The sequence below is a fragment of the Symphalangus syndactylus genome, chromosome 11 (genome assembly GCF_028878055.3).
Source record: "Symphalangus syndactylus isolate Jambi chromosome 11, NHGRI_mSymSyn1-v2.1_pri, whole genome shotgun sequence".
In the NCBI taxonomy this organism is placed as follows: Eukaryota; Metazoa; Chordata; class Mammalia; order Primates; family Hylobatidae; genus Symphalangus; species Symphalangus syndactylus.
In genome coordinates this window covers 53926192-53943666 of record NC_072433.2, presented here as the reverse complement: position 1 = coordinate 53943666, position 17475 = coordinate 53926192, and the positions used below count along the sequence as shown (strand labels likewise).

The 17475-nt window shown below is 47.7% G+C and overlaps 1 protein-coding gene and 1 non-coding gene across 11 annotated transcripts in view; both read left to right on the top strand.

The window, feature by feature from the left end:
* The window catches only part of SRCAP (Snf2 related CREBBP activator protein), a 42647-nt gene that overhangs the window by 7003 nt on the left and 18169 nt on the right, over nucleotides 1–17475 (top strand). For 9 of the 10 annotated variants that reach the window (XM_063611924.1, XM_063611919.1, XM_063611917.1 and 6 more), the window contains 17 exons: nucleotides 2760–2945; nucleotides 3160–3300; nucleotides 5431–5653; nucleotides 5769–6046; nucleotides 6674–6767; nucleotides 6919–7008; nucleotides 7495–7668; nucleotides 7759–8081; nucleotides 8186–8363; nucleotides 8591–8727; nucleotides 9124–9293; nucleotides 9435–9627; nucleotides 11833–11969; nucleotides 12060–12246; nucleotides 15635–15804; nucleotides 16165–16430; nucleotides 16641–16928. In XM_063611924.1, the coding sequence (XP_063467994.1) occupies nucleotides 2760–2945; nucleotides 3160–3300; nucleotides 5431–5653; nucleotides 5769–6046; nucleotides 6674–6767; nucleotides 6919–7008; nucleotides 7495–7668; nucleotides 7759–8081; nucleotides 8186–8363; nucleotides 8591–8727; nucleotides 9124–9293; nucleotides 9435–9627; nucleotides 11833–11969; nucleotides 12060–12246; nucleotides 15635–15804; nucleotides 16165–16430; nucleotides 16641–16928 (3235 nt within the window). The remainder of the gene's footprint in view (nucleotides 1–2759; nucleotides 2946–3159; nucleotides 3301–5430; nucleotides 5654–5768; nucleotides 6047–6673; nucleotides 6768–6918; nucleotides 7009–7494; nucleotides 7669–7758; nucleotides 8082–8185; nucleotides 8364–8590; nucleotides 8728–9123; nucleotides 9294–9434; nucleotides 9628–11832; nucleotides 11970–12059; nucleotides 12247–15634; nucleotides 15805–16164; nucleotides 16431–16640; nucleotides 16929–17475) is intronic. The other variant, XM_063611918.1, reaches the window with a different exon arrangement.
* LOC129457918 (small nucleolar RNA SNORA30/SNORA37 family) lies at nucleotides 6456–6585 on the top strand. The gene has a single exon (XR_008649455.1). It is a non-coding gene; the product is annotated as a small nucleolar RNA SNORA30/SNORA37 family (small nucleolar RNA).

Genomic DNA, 17475 nt, shown 5'->3' with positions numbered 1-17475 from the left:
CCACGTCCTCTTGAGTATTTTATGTTTCTTTTCTTTTTTTGTCATGGATTTAGGGTATAGGTTCTGCCTTAATGTATATGATCATGAGCAAATTGCCTGAATACTGAGTCTCATTTTCCTTGCTGTAAATAAAATAGGAATGATATAATAGTTTATAGGCTATTAGGAGGTTTAAATTATAGGAGCAAGGCCAGGTGCAGTGGCTCACACCTGTAAACCCAGCACTTTGGGAGGCTGAGACAGGCAGATCTCTTGAGCCCAGGAGTTCAAGACCAGACTGAGCAATGTGGTAAAACCCCATCTCTGTAAAAGTACAACAAATTAGCTGGGCATAGTCGCACATGCCTGTAGCAGTCCCAGCCACCCAGGAGCTTGAGTTGAGAGGATCACCTGAGCCCAGGGTCAAGGCTGCAGTGAGCCATGATGATGCCACTGCACTCCAGCCTGAGCAACTGAGTAAGATCCTGTCTCAAAAAAAAGGAAAAGAGAAAATAGACACGAAAGCACTTTGTAAAGTGATGCTCTTAAGATTTACTGGTTTCTACTTATTTCTGTCCTGCAGTCTGTTACATTTATCCAGTGGTAAGTGTGGTGTCTGGGCCAGCAGCATCAGCATCACGTGGGAACTTACTAGAAACACAAATTCTCTGCCGGGCGTGGTGGCTCATGCCTGTAATCCCAGCACTTTGGGAGGCCGAGGTGGGTGGATCACCTGAGGTCAGGAGTTCGAGACCAGCCTGGCCAACGTGGCAAAACCCCATCTCTGCTAAAAATACAAAAATTAGCCTGGCGTGGTGGCGCAGGCCTGTAGTCCTAGCTACCCAGGAAGCTGAGGCAGGAAAATTGCTTGAACTGGGGAGGCGGAGGTTGCAGTGAGCTGAGATGATGCCACTGCATGCCAGCCTGGGTAACAGTGAGACTCTGTCTAAAAAAAAAAAAAAAAAAAAAAAAACGCAAATTCTTGGTACCCCTCACCCACCGACCCATTTGAAACTATGAGGGTAGGGCCCAGCAATCTGTTTTTAGTTTTTATTTTTATTTATTTTTTTGAGATGGAGTCTCGCTCTGTCGCCCAGGCTGGAGTGCAGTGGCACGATCTTGGCTCACTACAAGCTCCGCCTCCTGGGTTCACAGCCATTCTCTTGCCTCAGCCTTCTGAGTAGCTGGGAGTACAGGTGCCCGCCACCACGCCTCGCTAAATTTTTTGTATTTTTAGTAGAGATGGGGTTTCACCATGTTGGCAAGATGGTCTCGATCTCTTGACCTTGTGATCCGCCAGCCTTGGCCTCTCAAAGTGCTGGGATTATAGGCATGAGCCACTGCACCCGGCTGCAGTCAGGTTTTTTTTTTTTTTTTTCTTGAGAGGGAGTCTCAGTCTTTTGCCCGGGCTGGAGTGCAGTGGCATGATCTCGGCCCACTGCAAGCTCCACCTCCTGGGTTCATGCCATTCTCCTGCCTCAGCCTCCCGAGTAGCTGGGACTAAGCGCTTGCCACCATGCGTGGCTAATTTTTTGTGTTTTTAGTAGATAAGGGTTTCACCGTTTTAGCCAGGATGGTCTCGATCTCTTGACCTCGTGATCCGCCCGCCTCAGCCTCCCAAAATGCTGGGATTACAGGCGTGAGCACAACTTGTTTCTAAAAGTCCTCCAGATGATTCTGGTGCCTGCTCAAGTTTGAGAGCAGCTGGTCTAATATCCACGTCTTTCTTGATGTTTCCTTCACTGTCAGGCCATTTAGTTCTGTCTCGTCTCTGGCTGTCATTTTCTCTGATTTAGTTTTTATCAGGAGAGAACAGAAATAACAAAGGCAGAGGCTGGGTGCAGTGGTTTTTGCCTATAATCTGAGCATTTTGGGAATCCCAGGCAGGTGGATTGCTTGAGCCCAGGAGTTGCAGACCAGCCTTGACATTGTGAAACCTCGTCCCTACAAAAAATACAAAAAAATTAGCTGGGCATGGTTGCATGTGCCTATAGTCAGTCTCAGCTACTTGGGAGGCTGAGTTGGGAAGATAACCTGAGCCTAGGCAGCAGAGTGAGATTCAGAAAAATAAGGCAGTTGTCCTGAATTTTTTGAGTCATCTCTGTCAAAAAAATTTTAAATGCTTTTTTTATAAAAGACAATCAGTGTAGAAACTTTAGTAGAAATGACCACTCTTTTTTACACCTAATCAGTGTTAAACACTTCATGTATAACGTTTCAGTATTTTTTACATAAACATACACATTTTTACAAAAGTAGTATTTTTAAAAGCAACAGTGTGTCAGTTGGGCATTGTATAATTCTAAGCTTAATGCATCATGAACATACTCGGAGTACATAGAATTCTACAGTGATGATGACTGCTTGTATCTAGAATCAAGAGGGAAGTATGTGTTCCCTACTCCTCTGGGAAGCTCCCCTTGGGATATGATTTCCCAAGTCTCTCCTATGTCTATGGGGTGTGGAGATTGTGTTAAATAAGGGAAAGAGCATGAAATTTGCTGTCTGGAGTCCTCAGACCTATTTTTGATTCCCATTTTCTATTCTTAGCCGTGTGATCTTGGGCAAATCACTTAATCTCCCTGATCTTTTTTCCCTCCTCATCTTCCTGATCTTTTTTCCCTCCTCTGAAGAGAGTATGATACCTGCCTATAGGTTTGGTATGTGGACTAAACATAAGCATAACACACTCAGCCCGCTTAGTGCTCAGGAATTCAGCTGTGGCAGTGAGATGGAGTGTGCATTTAGAACTGTTGGTTGATCTGGCTCTCCCTGATTAGGAGGCCGAGATCGAGACTCGGATTGCTGAGCTGCGGAAGGAGGGTTTTTGGTCACTGAAGAGGCTGCCTAAGGTGCCAGAGCCCCCTCGCACCAAAGGTCACTGGGACTATCTGTGCGAAGAGATGCAGTGGCTCTCTGCTGACTTTGCTCAGGAGCGCCGTTGGAAACGGGGTGTGGCCCGGAAGGTAGGTCTTCCACTGGGACTGTCTTCCTTTTCCTTTTCAGGTCTGTTCCTTCCCTTGAAGGGTGGGTTAGTTGGAAGGGGACCAGACAGAATGGTGTAGGCATTAAGAGGCAAACTGTTGATTTTCCAGATTTCTTGGCCTTGATTATTTTCTTTGCCTTTGGGTGGGGAAGTCTGGCTTTGAGTGTTTTCTCCCTGGGTCGTCATTCCCACAGGTGGTGCGCATGGTGATCCGGCACCACGAGGAGCAGCGGCAGAAAGAGGAACGGGCCCGGAGGGAGGAGCAGGCCAAGCTGCGTCGAATCGCTTCCACCATGGCCAAGGATGTCAGGCAGTTCTGGAGCAATGTGGAGAAGGTAGACAGTGGGGATCAGGAGAGGAAAATGGCCTTGGATTAGATTGGTAGATGGCATGGTAGTAGGAATGATCGAGAAACTTCTTGAGAGAGTAAATATAATTTCAGGCAACTCTAATGACGTTTATGTTTGGATAAAAAAGTATAGTGGCAAAATATGGGTCCTGCCTTTGGGGATTGTTAATAGTTCTCCTTGACACCTCTAGGCCATCTGTCCCTTACAGGGTATTTAGCATGTGTTTACTGAAATGTGTTTGTGCCACTTAGCACATGCTTAAATTCCGTCAAAGTTCCCACTGCCCGTATAGTAAGTTGTAATTATTTTTTAAGTACTACCTGGATTCCGTCTATATTTTCGGTCTTGCCTCCTGCCATGTTCTTTCCTTCTCCCTTTCACTCCATACCCACCTTTCTTTTGTATATCTCTGGCCATTTACACATAGACTTTATGCTGCTGGGAATGCCTTTTTCCTCATGTGTACTTAGGGAACAGCTACCTATTTTTTAATTGTCTTGGACAGAGTCTTGCTGTGTCTCCTAGGCTGGAGTGCAGTGGTACGATCACAGCTCACTGCATCCTCAACCTCCTGGGCTCACGCGATCTTCCTGCCTCAGTTTCCCAAGTATCTGGGACCACAGGCGTGTGCTACCACATCTTGCTAACTAAAAAAATTCTTTTTAATTTCTTTTTTTATTTTATTTTATTTTATTTATTTATTTATTTTTGAGACAGAGTCTCGCTCTTTCACCCAGGCTGGAGTGCAGTGGCGCGATCTCTGCTTACTGCAGGCTCCGCCCCCCGGGGTTCATGCCATTCTCCTGCCTCAGCCTCCCACGTAGCTGGGACTACAGGCGCCTGCTACCTCGCCCGGCGAATTTTTTGTATTTTTAGTAGAAACGGGGTTTCACCGTGTTAGCCAGGATGGTCTCGATCTCCTGATCTCGTGATCCGCCCGCCTCGGCCTCCCAAAGTGCTGGGATTACAGGCGTGAGCCACCGCGTAATTTCTTTTTTTAAATTTTTTTGTGAAACAGAGTCTCGCCCCGTCACCCAGGGCAGCGGTGCAATCTTGGCTCACTGCAACCTCTGCCTGTCCCAGGCTCAAGTGATTCTCCTGCCTCAGGCTCTGGAGTAGCTGGGATTACAGGCATGTGCCACTATGTCTGGCTAATTTTGTAATTTTTGTAGAGACAGGGTTTTGTCTTGTTGGCCAGGCTGGTCTTGAACGCCTGACCTCAGGTTATCCACTCGCCCCAGCCTCTCAAAGTGCTGGGATTATAGACGTGAGCCACCGCACCTGACCTAAAAATATTTTTTTGTGGAGACAAGGTCTCGCCGTTACACATCAAGCTGATCTTGAATTCCTAGGCTAAAGCGATCCTCTCGCTTTGGCCTCTCAAAGTGTGAGCCACCATGCCTGGCTTCACCTACCTGTTTTTTTTTGTTTTTGAGACGAAGTCTTGCTTTGTTCCCAGGCTGGAGTGCAGTGGCGCAATCTGGGCTTACTGCAACCTCTGCCTCCCAGGTTCAAGCGATTCTCCTGCCTCTGCCTCCCAAGTAGCTGGGTTTACAGGTGCCCACCACCACGCCTGGCTAATTTTCGTACTTTTAGTAGAGATGGGGGTTTCACCATGTCAGTCAGGCTGGTCTCGAACTCCTGACCTCATGTGATCCTCCCACTTCAGCCTTTCAAAGTGCTCAGAATACAGGCATGAGCCACTGTGCCTGGCCCACCTACCTATTTTTTGAGATCCAATTCCAGCTGGGTGTGGTGATGCATGCCTGTAGTTCCACCTACGTGGGAGGGCAAGGCAGGAGATCATCTGAGCCCAGGAGTTTGACACTAGTCTGGCCAACATAGTGAGACCTCATTCTCTTTTAAAAAAAAAAAAAAAAAAATTCCATCTTCAAATTGCAAACCTTTCCTCCACCTGAGGCGAAGCTGGCTCTTCTTCCTGCATGCTCCCTTTGTGCTTCCTTTAGACCATAGTAAGCCCCTAAGGTTATTTAGTTTTAGTCTCCAAAGAGACCAGTCCAGGATCTGGTTAAAGAAGGCGTCCCTAAACATCGGGTAAAAAGTACATAAATAAATGGTTATCTTGGTGAGCAGTCCCTTTCACATCTGTGGCAGGTGGTGCAATTTAAGCAACAGTCCCGGCTTGAGGAAAAGCGCAAAAAAGCCCTGGATCTGCATTTGGACTTCATTGTAGGGCAAACTGAAAAGTACTCAGACCTTCTGTCTCAGAGCCTCAACCAGCCATTAACCTCCAGCAAAGCAGGCTCTTCCCCTTGCCTTGGCTCTTCCTCAGCTGCCTCCAGTCCTCCACCCCCTGCTTCCCGCCTGGATGATGAAGGTGTGTGTTCTCTTTGGCCCTGTTACTCTTCCTCATGTACCCTTTCCAGAGCTGAAAAACCCACCCTGTGGCTTGCAGGGCCCGTGGACTTTGTGACCTTGTTCTCCTGCTATAGATGGGGACTTTCAACCCCAAGAGGAGGAGGAAGAGGATGATGAGGAAACCATTGAAGTTGAAGAACAACAGGAAGGCAATGATGCAGAGGCCCAGAGGCGTGAGATTGAGCTGCTTCGCCGTGAGGGAGAATTGCCACTGGAAGAGCTGCTCCGTTCCCTTCCCCCTCAGCTGCTGGAAGGGCCTTCCAGCCCCTCTCAAACCCCCTCATCTCATGATAGTGACACCCGAGATGGGCCTGAAGAAGGTGCTGAAGAAGAGCCCCCTCAGGTGTTGGAGGTATAGGCAGAAGGAGCAGAGGGAGGGTTCAAAGGGGGAGCAGAGGGAGAGGTTCAGGGTCTGAGTTCCAGGCTATGAGGTTGGTTATGAGTTTTAGGAGTTCTACTAGTAATGGACATTTGGGCTCTTCTTTGGGGATGACTGGGGAAGAATCTGTTTGGGGCAAGTTGCATTTTGTCATTGGCAGGTTTTGGCGCTATAGTGGAAGAGCGTATTGCACTTTACTCTAAATTGCTTTGTGGTCTTGAGAAAGTACTTGCTCTGACCGTTACTTGCCACTTCTCTGAACGTGCCCTAATGTTCCCTTATTGGCTTATAGGTTGGAAGCTGGCATGTTACCCTTAAGTCTTTTCTGTTTCTCCATATGTCTCAAGTGCATGGGGAAGTGTTGGGTGCCTTTATTTGTTACCTGGCACTTTTCACAGGTCCTTCCCCAGGCAGTGGGGCCAGGATTTGGTAGCTGGTGCTGAGAGAAAACCCTTGATTGTATTCTTGCCCTGGGATTATACCAGTGGCAACTGTCACTCAGTGGGACAGAGATTCTCCTGTGACATCTTTTTCAAGTTTGCGCCATTCTTCTGCTACTCTAACCTTAGACCCTTCCCTTTTTTATCTTTTGCCATACAGATAAAGCCCCCACCCTCTGCTGTCACACAGCGCAACAAACGGCCTTGGCATCCAGATGAAGATGATGAAGAGTTTACTGCCAACGAAGAGGAAGGTCAGGGCTGTTCTGTTTGTCCTATTGCCCCTTACCCCTTGAATGAATTGTCTGGACCTAACCTTTCAGGCTTTCTCATCTGTTTCATTTGGACTGTGTCCTGTGCCTCTAGCCTCTTTCCCTATTAATCTTGCTTCTGTCTCTTTCCTAGCGGAGGATGAAGAGGATACTATAGCAGCTGAGGAACAGTTGGAAGGGGAGGTGGATCATGCCATGGAGCTGAGCGAGTTGGCTCGAGAAGGTGACATTCACCAGACATTTTACTAAGCGTCCACTTGGTGTCTGCCCTGTGCAATACCAAGGATAAAGAGATGAATAAGGCACTTCGTATCCACCCTGGAGGAATTCCATGTCTAATGACTAAGACAGACTTGTAAACCAATAATGATAAATAGAAAGTGATGAGTGCTTATGACAGAAGTTTAAATGGTGATGTGGGAGTGAAATGGAGGGAAGAGCTAATGTAGGAAGATATTGGCTGTATTTGACCTGGACCTTGGGAGGCTCACCAGGTTGATAACGTTCTTCCCAATTCCCATGGTACTTCCCCCAGGTTGTGGGGCTTGGCTTTGCTAGCTGATGCTGAAAGTAAGCGCTTTTGCCTCCCCTCAGACCTGGGCCTAGCAGTATCTACAGAGACCTAGGTAAAATTAACTGGTACCAGTCAGACCTCCTCTTCTCCCTTCCCTCAGAGCAACCAAAAGCTTCCCTTTTATTTCTCTTCCAGGTGAGCTTTCCATGGAGGAGCTATTGCAGCAGTATGCAGGAGCCTATGCCCCAGGCTCTGGGAGCAGTGATGATGAGGATGAAGATGAGGTTGATGCTAATAGCTCTGACTGTGAACCAGAGGGGGCTGTGGAAGAGGAAGAGGCTCCTCAGGAGGATAGTAGCAGTCAGTCAGGTGAATATGTGCTCATGAAGCAGGAGCTGGGGAGGGTGGCCATTGGAGGAGCAGGTATGGTGAGCAGTAAGCCTTGGTCTTATGCTTTAGACTCTGTGGAGGACCAGAGTGAGGATGAGGAAGATGAACATTCACAGGAGGAAGAAACAAGTGGAAGTTCAGCATCAGAGGAATCTGAGTCTGAAGAGTCTGAGGATGCCCAATCACAGAGCCAAGCAGATGAAGAGGAGGAAGATGATGATTTTGGGGTGGAGTACTTGCTTGCCAGGGATGAAGAGCGGAGTGAGGCCGATGCAGGCAGTGGGCCTCCCACTCCAGGGCCCACTACTCTAGGTCCAAAGAAAGAAATTACTGACATTGCTGCAGCAGCTGAAAGTCTCCAGCCCAAGGGTTACACGCTGGCCACGACCCAGGTATCCCCAGGTTCTGGCCTCTCCTTTCTCATGTCTTGACTTTCTCATGTCCCCACGACAAATGCCTCATTTCCATTGTGTTACCTATTTTTTCTCTCTGCCAGGTAAAGACGCCCATCCCCCTGCTTCTGCGGGGCCAGCTCCGGGAGTACCAGCACATTGGGCTAGACTGGCTGGTTACCATGTATGAGAAGAAGCTTAATGGCATTCTTGCTGATGAGATGGGGCTTGGGAAGACGATCCAGACCATCTCTCTGCTTGCCCACTTGGCTTGTGAGAAAGGTAAGTAGACAAGGCCCCTTCCCTAGTCTAGCTCCCTGGGAGCTTGTTCAGTGATGACTCCAGCTTCATTGACTTGCTTTATTGACTCTGGTCATTAATTGTATAGAGAAGACAGTGTAGGTGCTAGGATTCCTAGGAAGGGCCAAAGGGTGGTCAGGGTTATAACTGAGGAATCAGAACCACAGAATTTACATTTCCTTACCATCTCTCATTTTTTTGCCAAACAGGTAACTGGGGTCCCCATTTAATCATTGTTCCCACCAGCGTGATGTTGAACTGGGAGATGGAGTTGAAACGTTGGTGCCCCAGCTTTAAAATCCTCACTTACTATGGAGCCCAGAAAGAGAGGAAGCTCAAGCGGCAGGTTCGATCTTTCATGTGGTCACTTTCCTCCCGTTGATGCCTCCTTTATTTTTAAGCCCTTTCCTCAGGTGAATTCCTTTCCCTCCTCTTTTCTTTTTTTTTAAAAAAATTTTAAATTGTTTGTAAAAATAAAGATGGGGTCTCACTATGTTACCCAAACTGACCTTGAACACCTGGGCTCAAGGGATCCTCCCACCTCAGCCTCCCAAACTACTGAGACTATAGCTGTGAGCCACCGCACCCAGGCCCTTCCTCTTTCTATCGCTCCATTCTTTTGCTGGGACTTTGTCTTTTCTTCCAACCTGATTACTGTCCTTTGAGGAGTTTAGCATGTCTTCCCTTTGCTCTCTTTTCTTTTCATCCCACTATCTGCTACTTTCTGTCTTCGATCCCTCAGGGCTGGACCAAGCCCAATGCCTTCCATGTGTGTATCACGTCTTACAAGCTGGTGCTGCAGGACCACCAGGCCTTCCGTCGCAAGAACTGGCGCTATCTCATTCTGGATGAGGCGCAGAACATCAAGAACTTCAAGTCACAGCGCTGGCAGTCACTCCTCAACTTCAACAGGTGGAGATGGAGATGGGGATTCATGGGAGGGTTGACTTGGCTAGAAGGGAGGGCTGCCTGTGTTGAGGAATGTATCAGAATGCTCAGAAGGTTGGGAGCTTGCTGACCATCCTCTCTCTGATTCTGTCTGTCTCTTTGCAGCCAGAGGCGCCTGCTCCTGACAGGAACTCCCTTGCAGAACAGCCTCATGGAGCTATGGTCCTTGATGCACTTTTTGATGCCCCATGTCTTCCAGTCTCATCGCGAGTTCAAGGAGTGGTTCTCTAATCCCCTAACTGGCATGATTGAGGGCAGCCAAGAGTATAATGAAGGTCTAGTCAAACGCCTCCACAAGGTAGGGCCTGCAACAGTTTCTCAGGGTATTGGGAATGGTAAGGAATCATTCCTGAGCACCTGGGCAGTGCCCAGGAAACCCTTGGGGAGAGGGAAGTCAGTGCCAGGCTGAACTCCTTTGTCAAGCTCCAGTGTTCTAGTGACTAACCCATTGCCAGATTGAGTGACCTTATCTTAGTCATCAATTCTGTTTTTTTTTTTTTTTTGGAGACTGAGTCTTGCTTTGTCATCCAGGCTGGAGTGCAGTGTCGCGATATCCACTCACTGCAAGCTCTGCCTCCCGGGTTCACACCATTCTGCCTCAGCCTCCCGAGTAGCTGGAACTATAGGTGCCCACCACGAAGCCTGGCTAATTTTTTTTTTTTTTTTTAAAACGAGTTCACTCTGTCGCCCAGGCTGGAGTGCAGTGGCGTGGTCTTGGCTCACTGCAACCTTTGCCTCCCGCGTTCACGCCATTCTTCTGCCTCAGCCTCTTGAGTAGCTGGGACTAAAGGCGCCCACCACCACGCCTGGCTAATTTTTGTATTTTTAGTAGAGATGGGGTTTCACCGTATTAGCCAGGATGGTCTCGATCTCCTGACCTCATGATCTGCCTACCTCGGCCTCCGAAAGTGCTGGAATTACAGGTGTGAGCCACTGCGCCTGGCTTTTTTATTTTTTATTTTTTTGAGACAGAGTCTCTGTCATCCAGGCGGGAGTGCAGTGGCGTTATCTGGCTCATTGCAACCTCCACCTCCCGGGTTCAAGGGATTCTCCTGCCTCAGCCTCCTGAGTAGCTGGGGTTGCAGGTCTGCACTGCAATACCTAGCTAATGTTTGTTATTTTTAGTAGAGGTGGGTTTTGCCATGTTGGCCAGGCTGGTCTTGAACTCCTGACCTCAAGTGATCCGCCCTGCCCCCCTTGGCCTCCCAAAGTGTTGGGATTACAGGCGTGAGCCACTGTTCCCAGCCTGTTTGTTTTTTGTTTTTTTTTAATGGTGATGTTTTTGTCCTTACTGTCTTTGAGTAGAATGGTACTGCTGATTGGTCCTTGCTTGGATTTCTTCAACTTCATATTGTCGGTGTTTTCTCTCTCTGGTCTCCTTTGGCTCTTCCTTTTTCGCCCAGTTTTTAAATCACAACATCTTTCAGCATTCTGATCTTTACTTTTTTGTTTTCTCAGTCTACATATCTCACAGGCCTACTCATTCCTAAGGCTTTGACTATTTCTTATGTGATAAAGACTCTCCAGTCTGTACTGAAATTCCTTGACTTTCTAGATCACTTGACCTGTATTTAAATTTCTGATTTGGTATCATTAATTGAGAGTTCCTCTTGAACTCAACACTGTTCTAAGCCGGACATCTCTGGCCTTATAGCCTGTTACTTCTACTTCATCTTGGTCAATCACTATCATTTGGTAAGCTAAGCTAGAAAACAGGAAGTCGGCCGGGTGCGGTGGCTCACGCCTGTAATCCCCAGCACTTTGGGAGGCTGAGGTGGGCGGGTCACGAGGTCAGGAGATCGAGACCATCCTGGCAAAAACGGTGAAACCCTGTCTCTACTAAAAATACAAAAAATTAGCCGGGCGTGGTGGTGGGCACCTGTAGTCCCAGCTATTCGGGAGGCTGAGGCAGGAGAATGGCGTGAACCCGGGAGGCGGAGCTTGCAGTGAGCCGAGATCGCGCCACTGCACTCCAGCCTGGGCGACAGAGCGACTCCGTCTCAAAAAAAAAAAAAAAAAAAAAAAAACCAGGAAGTCTTCCTTAACTATTACTTTTCCTTCATTTACCTCCGTTCCTTTACTTCTTCCATGTCACTGTAGACATGGATGACTGTGTCCTATTCGATTTTATCTTCTGAGATTACAGATTTGCCTTTTGTTTTATCTCCTGTCAAGGCCACAGGTTTTGTTCTCATCTTCTAGATTTGTTTGCATCATCTTGTAAACTTAAAATCACTCCTCAAAATCTAGTTTGAGTTTTCTATCCTGTGTAGTTGGTGTGCCCACAGTGCTTCCTTATATCATTTCCTGTGCGTGGTATCATTTTGTGTCTGTCTCCTTCAGCAGACAGCAGATTCCTTGAGGGCTTGCAGTTGACTCATCTTTATGTGGTTGGTGTCTGATATGGTGTGCTGTATGGCTCCATTAGTGTTTGCTGAGGGGCTTAGGCTGGGGCTTGGTGCCTGAGTTCTCCTGTTTAGCCTCCCGCTTAATTTGCTTTTAGGTTTTGAGGCCTTTTTTACTGCGCCGTGTTAAGGTGGATGTTGAGAAGCAGATGCCCAAAAAGTATGAGCATGTTATCCGCTGCAGGCTCTCCAAGCGTCAACGCTGTCTCTATGATGACTTCATGGCACAGACCACGTAAGGGAGGAAGGAGGGTGGGTCCTGGGACTCGAGATTGGACTGTAGGTGGCTGTTAGGACGTCCCATTTATTTTTCCTCTTTCCCCAGAACTAAGGAGACACTAGCCACAGGCCATTTCATGAGCGTCATCAACATTTTGATGCAGCTTAGAAAAGTTTGCAATCATCCAAATCTGTTCGACCCTCGACCGGTTACCTCCCCTTTCATCACCCCAGGCATCTGCTTTAGCACCGCCTCTCTGGTGCTAAGGGCCACGGATGTCCACCCCCTCCAGGTAAGTATGATTCCATTAATATGAAATGTAAAGGTTATTGGCATTACCCCAACTGTGTACCTCTTTTTGTTAGACTGGGGTCTGTCTTTTGCATCCTCATTACTCCCGTATCATTCCCTTAGTTTTATTGTATTCTAGCCATGTGACTTAACGATGGTTCAACTTAATATTTTTTTGACTTCACTGTGAATTTATCAGGATGTAACCCCATTGTAAATTGAGGAGCATCTGGACTTAGAATGATTCAGCTTACAATTTTCTACTTTTTGATGGGCTTATCAAGGGCATTAAAGGGTATTAAATTCTTGACTTGCTGAGAATTTATTGGAATGTAACCTCATTGTGTAAGTCCAGGAGCATCTGCATCACATTTTGTTTATCCACTTATCTGTCAGTGGGCACTTGGATTCTTTCCACCTTTTGTCTCTTGTGAATAAGGCTATGAACATAGGTGTACAAATATCTCTGCTTTTTATTTTGGGTATTTACTTAAAAGTGAAATTGTTGTAACATATGGTAATTCCATTTTTGCATATTGGGAAAACCTCCACACTGTTTTCCATAGTAGTTGCATGTTTTATGTTTCCACCCTAGCAGGGCATAAGGGTTCTAATTTCTCCACATCCTTGCCATTACCTGTTACTATTTCTTTTTTTTTTTAATTACACCCATATTAATGAGTGTGAATTGGTATTTCATCGTGGTTTTGGTTTGCATTTCCTTAGTGATGAGTGCTGTCAAGGATCTTTTCATGTGCTCATTGGCCACCTGTTTATATTTTTGAAGAAATGTCTATTGAAGATTTGTTAATTTTGGGTGTTTGTGTGGTGGTTGTTGAGCTGTAGGACTTCATTATATGCTTTGGAAATTAACCCATTATCAGATGTATGACTTGCAAATATTTTGTCACATTCCATGAGTTGCCTTTTCACTATGTTGATAGTGTTTTTTGATGCGCAAACACTTGTTTTTGGTGGGCTTTTTTTTCGAGACAAGGTCTATCTCTGTCACCCAGGCTAGAGTTCAGTGGTATGATCATAGCTTACTGCAGCCTTGAACTCCTGGGCTCAAGTAGTCCTTCTGCCTCAGCCTTCCAACTAGCTGGGACCACGGGTATGCACTACCAAGCCTGGCTTATTTTTTTTTTTTTTTTGAGGCGGAGTCTTGCTCTGTCCTCAGGCTGGAGTGCAGTTGGCTCACTGCAACCTCTGCCTGCCAGGTTCAGGCAATTCTCCACAGCCTCCCGAGTAGCTGGGGATACAGGCACACACCACCACACCCAGCTAATTTTTATATTTTTAGTAGAGATGGGGTTTCACCATGTTTCCCAGGATGGTCTTCATCTCTTGACCTTGTGATCTGCCCACCTTGGCCTCCCAAAGTGCTGGGATTACAGGTGTGAGCCACCGCACCCGGCCCTGCTAATTTTTTTTTTTTTTTTTTTTTTTTTTTTTTAGTTTTCTTGAAGAGATGGTGTCTCGCCATGTTGCTCAGGCTGGTTTCAAACTCCCGGACAAGTAGCTGGAACTATATGCGTACACCACTATGTCTGACTGATTTTTTTATTTTTTATTTTAATTTTTTTGTAGAGATGGGGTGTTGATATGTTGCCTAGACTGGTCTTGAACTCCTGGCCTCAAGTGATCCTTCCGCCTTGGCCTCCCAAAGCCCTGGGATTATAGGCATGAGCTACCACACCTAGTTTTAAATTTTTTTTTTTTGGAGCGGAGTTTTGCTCTTGTTGCCCAGGCTAGAGGGCAATGGCACAATCTTGGCTCACTGCAACCTCCGCCTCCCAGGTTCAAGCGATTCTCCTGCCTCAGCCTCCTGAGTAGCTGGGATTACGGGCATGCGCCACCATGGGCAGCTGTATTTTTAGTAGAGATGGGGTTTCGCCATGTTGGCCAGGCTGGTCTTGAGCTCCTGACCTCAGGTGATCTGTCCACCTCGGCCTCCCAAAGTGCTGGGATTACAGGTGTGAGCCCCCGCGCCCAGCTTTTTTTTTTTTTTTTTTTTTTAAAGGTGGAGTCTCACTCTGTCGCTCAGGCTGGAGTGCAGTGGTGCAATGTCAGTGCACTGTAACCTCCATCTCTTGGGTTCAAGTGATTCTCCTGCCTCACTCCCAAGTAGCTGGGACTACAGGTGTGTGCCACCACTCCCAGCTAATTTTTGTATTTTTGGTAGAGATGAGGTTTCACCATGTTGCTCAGCTGGTCTCGAACGCCTGACCTCAGATAATCTGCCCGCCTTGGCCTCCCAATGTGCTGGGATTACAGGCGTGAGCCACTGCACCTGGCCCCCAGTTTTAAATTTTGATGTAGTCCAACTTATCTATTTTTTTCTTTTGTTGGCTGTGCTTTTGGCATCATATCCAATAAATCATTGTAAAATTGGCATCTTTGACACTGCATTGTGTTGTTTTTACTACTTTTTTTTTTTGAGACAGAGTCTTAACTCTGTCGCCCAGGCTGGAGTACAATGGTGCAGTCTCAGCTCACTGCAACCTCTGTGTCTTGGGTTCAAGTGATTCTCGATTCTTGTGCCTCAGCTTCCTAAGCAGCAGAGACTACAGGTGTGCACAACCATGCTGGTTGTATTTTTAGTAGAGATGGGGTTTCACCATGTTGGCCAGGCTGGTCTCAAACTCCTGGCCTCAAGTGATCTGCCCACCTTGGCCTCCCAAGGTAGTAGGAGTACAGGCATGAGTCATGGTGCCCCGCCTATTATTTATTTATTTTTCTTTATTTTTATTTATTTATTTTTTTTGAGACGGAGTCTCGCTCTATCACCCAGGCTGGAGTGCAGTGGTGCGATCTCGGCTGACTGCAAGCTCCGTCCCTCCAGGTTTAAGCAATTCTCCGTCTTAGCCTCCCGAGTAGCTGGGATTACAGGCACGTGCCACCACGCCTGGCTAATGTTTTGTATTTTTAGTAGAGATGGGGTTTCACCATCGTGGCTAGGCTGGTCTTGAACTCCTGACCTCGTGATCCACCCGCCTTGGCCTCCAACCATGCTGGGATTACAGGCGTGAGCCACTGCACCCAGCCTTTTTATTTTGGAGTAAGGGTGTACGTGTGCAGGTTTCTTACATGGGATATATTGCACGATGCTGAGGTTTGGCGTACGATTGATCCTGTTACTCAGGTTGTGAGCATGGTACTCAACTGGTGGTTTTTCAGCCCGTTCCCCGCCACAGTCGTTTCTGGCGTGTATTGTTCTCATCTTCATGTCCACGCGTGTTTAGCTCCCACTTATAAGTGAGTACATGTGGTATTTGGTTTTCTGTTTCTGTGTTACTCACTTAAGGATAATGGCCTCCAGCTACATCTGCATTGCAAAGGATGTGATTTTGTTCTTCTTTATGACTGTGCTTTCTTTCTTGTGGCAGCGGATAGACATGGGTCGATTTGACCTTATTGGTCTGGAAGGTCGTGTCTCTCGATATGAGGCAGACACATTTCTGCCCCGGCACCGCCTCTCTCGCCGGGTACTGTTAGAGGTGGCTACTGCTCCTGACCCCCCACCCCGGCCCAAGCCAGTCAAGATGAAGGTCAACAGGTACAAGGACTAAGGAATGAGGGGATGGTTCCTAGAATAAGTGGCTGAAAGCTGCCCAGAGGGGCCTAGGGTGGGAAGAAAAGGGTGGGAAGAAAAGGGCGCAAACGTGGAGGGAATCAGGGAGAGAATAACTAGAAGAGGGTACTGGGATGCGCTTCTGTGTTAGTCACTTTTTCTCCCTTTCTCTCTGTTCGGTGCTTTCTGATTATCTTGAATTCCTATTCCTCTTTCTCCTTTGGGTCTCTTTCCTTTTCTTTGCTTTTATAATCTGCCTCTCTGTTTCATTTTCTTCTTTTCTTTGATATTGCTACCCCTTATTCTGCTTCTCTCCCTACCCACTCCCTTAATTTTTTTTCATAGGATGCTGCAGCCAGTACCTAAGCAAGAAGGCCGGACAGTGGTGATGGTGAACAACCCACGGACGCCCCTGGGCCCTGTCCCAATTCGACCTCCTCCAGGTCCTGAGCTCTCAGCCCAGCCCACCCCTGGCCCAGTCCCCCAAGTGCTGCCAGCACCACTGATGGTTTCAGCCTCACCTGCCGGGCCCCCGCTTATTCCTGCATCTCGGCCTCCTGGCCCTGTCCTTTTGCCTCCACTGCAGCCCAACAGTGGTTCTCTCCCCCAGGGTGAGTTGAAAGGGAGCCAAGGATGATGCGTGGTGCTTCAGAAAGGTTGTTCAGACTGAGGAAGAAGTAGTGAAATTAAAGGGTTTGAGGAGCTGGGCTGGGGACAGGGGTCTAGTATTTGATGGGTTGGAAGGGAGTATGGAGGCTTCTGGGACCAGGCTAAGGCTTTAGTCAGGGTATATCTGACAGGTGTTTGCTTTGTGTCTGCAGTGTTGCCATCCCCCCTGGGGGTCCTGAGTGGGACCTCACGGCCTCCCACGCCAACCTTGTCCCTAAAGCCAACACCACCTGCCCCAGTTCGCCTGAGCCCAGCCCCACCTCCAGGCTCCTCTAGCCTGTTGAAGCCCCTGACAGTGCCACCAGGCTACACCTTCCCTCCTGCTGCTGCCACCACCACTTCTACCACCACGGCAACTGCTACCACCACAGCAGTGCCAGCTCCGACTCCTGCACCACAGCGCCTCATTCTATCTCCCGATATGCAGGCTCGCCTGCCCTGTAAGTTCCCAGGGCTCTGTGGTGAGGGACTTGAGATGGGAGGAAAGCTCAGGACCATGAGAGCATCAAATTTTAGGCAGCTGGGTCAGGCATGATGGCTCATGCCTATAATCCCAGTGCTTTGGGAGGCCAAGGTGGGAGGATTGCTTGAGCCAGGAGTTTGGAGCTGCAGTGAGCCATGGTTACGCCACTGCAATCGTGAGCAAGACCCTGTGTCAAAAAAAATTGAGGCAGCTAACATATGTTAGGCATTATGCTAGACATTGTTAGATCATAATTAAGAGCCCTTAAGAAATTGTCATAGGGAGATGACACATAGATGAATAAATAGTGGTAAGCCTCGCGGTAGAAAAGTATTTGGGGTAAAAGGGCAGTGTAGAGCAGATGGTGGTGATTAGCTCAGTCTGGTGGCAGGCCATGTTAGAGGATATAAAGGAGATTGCTAAGCAAATGGGATTGGAAGGAGTAGCACATGAAAAGCTCAAAGGCTGTAGGTGGAGGCTGAGTTTGTTGGGACATGGTAAATTGTGGGAAGGGCTTAGTTGTT